General features: G+C 42.6%; 1 protein-coding gene across 1 annotated transcript in view; it reads left to right on the top strand.

Annotated features, from left to right (window-relative positions):
• Nucleotides 1-1,097: 1,097 nt before the first annotated feature.
• Nucleotides 1,098-6,000, top strand: part of NCAPG2 (non-SMC condensin II complex subunit G2) — a 50,183-nt gene continuing 45,280 nt past the window's right edge. Inside the window, exons 1-3 of the mRNA XM_063323860.1 lie at nt 1,098-1,293; nt 1,989-2,083; nt 5,056-5,247. Coding sequence (XP_063179930.1) covers nt 2,009-2,083; nt 5,056-5,247 — 267 coding nt within the window. The 5' untranslated portion in view covers nt 1,098-1,293; nt 1,989-2,008. The remainder of the gene's footprint in view (nt 1,294-1,988; nt 2,084-5,055; nt 5,248-6,000) is intronic.

Here is a 6,000-nt window from a genome sequence, read left to right as displayed (position 1 = left end):
CGTGAGACACTGGCACAGGTTGCCCAGAGAGGTGGTAGAAGCCCCATCCCTGGAAGTTTTTAAGGCCAGGCTGGACGGGGCTCTGAGCAACCTGGTCTAGTGGGAGGTGTCCCTGCCCATGGCAGGGGGCTTGGAACTAGATGATCTTGAAGGTCCCTTCCAACCCTATCAATTCTATGACTCTATGCTACCAAGAAAGTTAACTCCATCCCAGCTGAAACCATGACAAAGGGATACTGTTTCTTAAGCCTATACAAAAATTTAACTAAACACCTCTTACACCTTTGAAGGTGGTGAGACTTCTACGAGACAGCTACAGAAAGGTAACAGTAAACTGGTATGTAGATTTACTGCCTGTCTGGGTAATTGACTGGATGCTCCTCCAGGGGAAGGTGTGTAGGCAAGCCAGCTGTTACGATAAAGTGAAAACAGAAGAGAATGATTTCCGTGTAGCCCAGTTTAAAAGCAAGCAGCATGGCCGGCACCGAACTCCTCACTAATGCCAGCCGCTAATGGGCTGCAGCTGCCCAGACGTGCCCATTACCGGGCCTGTCCTCTCCAGGGATATATGCACCCCCCGCTCCTCCGGCCCTCCTGCGACCCGGCAACAGCCGCCCCGCCCTCAGCGCCTCCCCCATGAAAGGTGGCGGCGCGGGAGTGGGGATCGGAGACAGCGGTAGCCTCGGCTGGCAGTAGCAGCCGCAGAACCACAAGTCACCCAGGCGGCACCTAACTGAAAACAAGCAAAAAACCGAAAACGTGGATTTTGAGCCCAGTCCCGTGTCGGTGTGCGGGGCTGGGGGGAACGCAACACCCCGCCTCCCTCAGCCCGCCCCAACGGCCACTGCCGCGCGTGGGGAGGGCGGGGGAGGAACCGAGCTCTCGCGAGACGGGAGCTCCGCGGCGTCCGCCCGCCCGCCCGCGCGCGCTCAACGGCCGCCGCGGGAGAATTCGAAAGGGGTGGCAGCGCGCGCGGCGGTGGCAGGGCCGGGGCCGGGTCTCGGGGCCGTGTGAGGGAGGGAGGGAGGGAGGGCAGGCGGGCAGCGCCAGGAGCCGGCTGAGGGGCGCGCCGTCCCCTCCGCCGTCCCCTCCGCCGTCCCCTCCGCCGTCCCCTCCCTGAGCCGCAGCCGGGACTGGCCCCTCTTCCGGCAACGGAGCGGTGGTGCCCGGGCTCTTCTCCTGCCCGTCACACCGGGCCGTCTCCGGTTCTGTTTCCTTCCTGTGCTGGCAGCGCCGCGTTGTTAGAAGCGTAACCCCCCGATCTGCGGGGCTCCCGTTCTGAGGGAGCGGCAGGTAAGTGCCCGTCTGTCTTTCCGCTTCTACCGGGGGCGTACGGCGGCCTGTGGGGCCGTGCCGCGGGCCTGACGGCAGCCCGGCCAGCCCCTGGCTGCTCCGGGACAGTGCCCCGGGTCGGCCCCCGCTTCATTCCGGGGTATGGCTTTCCGCACAGTAAAGGCGATTTAAGGCAGCCTCCCAGCTGGTGGGGGTGGGAAAAGCACCTCAGGAATCGCCTAGGGTGGGAGGAATGCTTAGGTGCGAAAATTCATCTCGTGGTCATAGAAAGTGGCCTTGCCCATTTTCCATAGTCTTCACCAGACAAGAGAGAAAAAGAGAACGTTTTGCTGCCCATCAGTACATTTAATATAAGTAAATGCTGTTATTGGGAATGAGGGCTAGCTAAATAGGGGGTATGTGCTGGATACACTGTTCTTCTTAAAGATAAAAGTATCCATTAAAAAGTTCTTCTGTTTTAAGACTTGTCTAGTAAAAACAAGAACTAAAAAGAAATCATGCAAATACTGCAATGTCGTGCTGTTATGAATCTAAATGCTGATTCAGAGAACTGTATTTTGGAGGAGGAAACATCTTTTATTTATAACTATGTAGATGAAGAATGTGAGTTCATACGTTCTTCGCCGAGAACCAAAATGATACTATTTTGAGATACAATACTTTCTGTGACATTTTGTTCTGTTTTGTTTATAAAGCGAGGAAAAACAAGACCACAATGAAACGCGAAGCATTTCTACAAGTGGTGTCTAAAGAGTCTATTGAAGACTTCTTGCGTTATACTCAGACTCCTGTAAGTAAGCCATTATACATGTTTCACTAGTATTTGTTCATTCTTTTGATAGTTTAGGCTGTCCACTTTCTTTAGTCCGTGTGTAATTGTACTTGATAGTTCTTTTTATTACTTAATGTTTTGGAGATGGGATAGATGGCTGTCTCTAAATGCAGTGTGGAGAGAAGCGTGAGGAATAACAGAACAAATCCACTGAAATCTGCTAATTAAAAGTTCGTTCTCAAGTTGTGTATATGATGTTGCATAGCAATCAGAAAGAATAATTTGCATTGTGATGTTTTCCACTAAGCTTCAATGTCTGGTATTAAGATGTACATGATTTCTCCTAATCATCTTTTGATAGCCTTAATAAATGGTATTGTCAGATTAGTTTCTTAAGGCTTCTAATCAGTATTTTCCTAATATTACCTGTATCAGAATAAAGTAAGTGTCTCAGTTGACCTCTATGTCCACAGAGGCATGAACTAATTTACTAATGTAGCAGATGTATTAAGCCTACGTTTTCTATGATGGGGATCATGTTCTATGTAACAAGTTTAGAAATATTTATCTCCAAGCATCATTGAATCTTTTTCCAATAGATTTGCTATTTTTGTCATTTGCACTCCTGTATGTGATTATAGATGACAACTTTATTACCATATTGCCCTTCGTTGAAGTCTCCTTCCCATTTTTCCCCAAAACTGAATACTTTAAGAAGAAACTGTGCTGTTTAGGATAACACATAGTACTTGCAGCATTTACTTTTCAATTAATTTGGTTGTGTTTTTTCTGCCATCTCCATCCAGTAATCTTTCTTGTCATATCTTGGTCTATTTGGATTAAATATTGTTTTTTCATCCTTTTATTTTTAATCACCAATTCACAAGAGTTGTCTTGCAACAGTTTTCAGTTGTTTCCAATATCTCTGGAAATAGCTGGTAGAATGTCACCAACTATAATGAGCATATTGATTAAAACTGTCTTCATGCCTTCATAGCGTAAGGGAACACAAATATCCAGATTACGTTTTGAATTGTCTAAGAGACCTGAGTTATTTTATACATTTCCTTTTGAAACTTTCAGTGATGGAGGGTGTTTGACCGTATCTTATCTTAGGATGATGATCCTCGTTTTAGAATCTCCCTTGAATAATTCTTGACTGATTTTCTAGAGGAGGCTGTGGTACCATATTCTGTCCTTTCGAAGCAGATATATAGCCACAGAAAGAAGAGGAAAGTGTGCTTAGAGCCTCACTGCTTTTCTTAGTTTTTGTACTATATTTATGCCCTGTTTTTTCTAACTATTTTGTGTTCTAGCGTCAGAAGTTGCCTTTTTAACTTATTTTTCAAGTTCTGTTCTTAGCATTATTACTTCTTTCAGTGTCTCTCATTTCTATACCCTCCAGGTCCCTTTAATTTTCCTTTTCCTTCCTCTCAATGTTTTGTTTCATTCAGATCTTCTAGAATTCCAGGGGCTTGCTAGTTTTCCTTCAAGGTTTGCCTTGGGCTTTTCACCTTTGTTTGCCATCTTTTTAAAATATTACCATATTGTGCTTCTGTTCATTGAGGTCTTTATCAGGCACTGTTAAATTTTTCCACTAAATCCTGTTCTAGTTCAAGAAAATGCATTATTTCTTAGACAGGAAAATAAGAATCACGGATATGACTACCACTGAATGATATCCTTTTCTCTCACAGGTCTTGGAATAATTCTGTCTCATATCATCCCAAAGAAAGATCATAAGGCTTTAGTCTTATTATGAATTCATTCTTTTTGTTCAAAACAGTACAGTCTTAATAACCTGTCTTTTGGGTTAGTTTGAAGTAGAGGGCTGCAGAACTCCTTGTGAGGCCTTTGGTTTATTGTATTTGTTTCCAGCTGTAGAGTAGGATAGAAATTCTGTTATAAATATGTAACAGGATCTTTCTTCTCATACTTTTCTGGGAACCTTCTAATACGTACTGCCACTTCTTTCATTATTTTCTGTTTTTCTTTTTCCCTTCAACATTTTTTTTTTCTTTTTGATTCCTAGTTTTTAGTGTATCTGCAAACTAAAAATATTTTTATTTCAAGATCACGGACATTCTCTGTTCTCTCTCTTTCCTAGGAAGTGTTTTTGATCTGGTGGACCTTCACTTCAGTATTGCAAATTAAATCTCAAAAATTATCTGTACTGCTCTTGGCTGTGCCTGTTTTTTTCTTCTCATGTTTTGTCTGCATATACCCTTTCCTAGCAGGTTGCCTTACCCTTCTTTGATGCCAACTGGCTCTTTGCATCTCTGAGGTAAATTCTTCTAGCAAGGTTCTTCTGAGAAAATAGTTCAGATCTGTCTCTTAGTGTCTATTAAAGACTTCACTAATAGTGGCTTCCTGCTCAATAGAGCTTAAGAGGCAAGTATAGGGTTAATGTGCTCAGGAGTTAGGTTTGACTGGGGGGGCTTTAAAACAGTGCCGTATATAGCGCACTGTTCTATGCAGATTGTACTCCAAACCCTGTAGTGCTGTCCATATGGCTGTACTGACTGTTCAATTTCTAGTCCTTGTGTAAGGATTTTCTTTCAACAGCCATCATCAATCTATGTTGAAGATAGCAAAGACATGATCAGGGACTTTAATTCTGTGCAGTTGTGAGCTTCTTAACTAAGGGTATGGAATTGTCTCCATTGGGAATGAAGTATTTAGAACACATGAGAGACAGAATTTCATGTTACAGGGATGTGATTTATGTTTGGTAGTTTTGCTATTAAGGGCTAAAGATTTTAGTCTTAAAAGCAGCACTCTTGTTTCACAATAAAGAGTTAAACAGCATGAATTTCTCATGCTATTTTTTAAATAAATTCAACATCTAGAAGGTATGTTATCTCTCTAACTGCAGAGGAATGGAAATTAATCCTTAATGTAAAAAAAGCATTAATTTTAGGAAATATGATGATGAAATAGAAGCCATTTTGCTGGTGTAGAATTCTATGATATCTTCTGACCATTCACAGCAAAATACATTTGATCCTTTCGACTTGACTGAACTACTTCAAGAATTGCCAAGAAAGCAGAAAGAAGTACTATGGGAGAGGCTGATGCAGCTATTGACAGAGACTTTGATGGACAACCCTGTGGAAACGTGGCAGAGGGTTGAAGATGATGAAAATAATGATAACGTGGAAGCAGAGAGAGTTCCACAAATGGTAAAAATCTTGTAAAATAAAAATATGATATTTCATATTTTCTGGGAAAGAAAATGGAATATTTGCATAGCATCTGAAAACATGCAAGGGTTATCAAACATTGTCTCATTCTTAACTGACTTCTTAACTATCATGCTCAGGTTAAGCTGAGCTTATGTTTGTTCTATGCTATAAAAGATTAGATCTGCTGATAATTTTAATTATCAAAGGGGAGACTTAGTTTTTTCACTGGAGTCGAGTGGGCTTTTTGTATGTCTTATTTCAGTAAACAAATGATCTCTCAGATGTTCCTTAAGTATCTGGCACATACTATAAGAAATTCATTACCTATTTTATTCTGTCATTCTGTGGAATGAATATCGTGAAATCTAGATTGACAAATTTAGCTTATATAGAATTTCTCTGACTCAGACCCTCATATACTGCGTTCTGCACTGCAGTCCCCTTGGTCTTGAGAATACTGGGGGAAAAAGGTTATTTAATTTTGGAAGAAAAAGACAAATGCAGTGAGGAAATCATTAGGGAGACCTAGAGGCTTGTAGGAAATCCATCATACGTAGACAGGCCTGTAAAATCGTGTGTCTGGATGTAAAGTCACCAGATCTACACGTTTTTGAGTTGCACAAGACCCTGCTAGGTAGTGTCTTTTTAGCTCTGAAACGGATGTGTGTTTGGGTGGTTTTGTTGCAGATGAAGTTTTTATGGGAGGAATGAATACATGTGTACAGTCACCGAGTTATCTGCTAGCTGGAC

Source organism: Chroicocephalus ridibundus, chromosome 2 (assembly GCF_963924245.1).
Source record: "Chroicocephalus ridibundus chromosome 2, bChrRid1.1, whole genome shotgun sequence".
NCBI lineage: Eukaryota > Metazoa > Chordata > Aves > Charadriiformes > Laridae > Chroicocephalus > Chroicocephalus ridibundus.
Note: the sequence above shows the minus strand (reverse complement) of the source record. Positions and strands in the feature narration are given on the sequence as shown.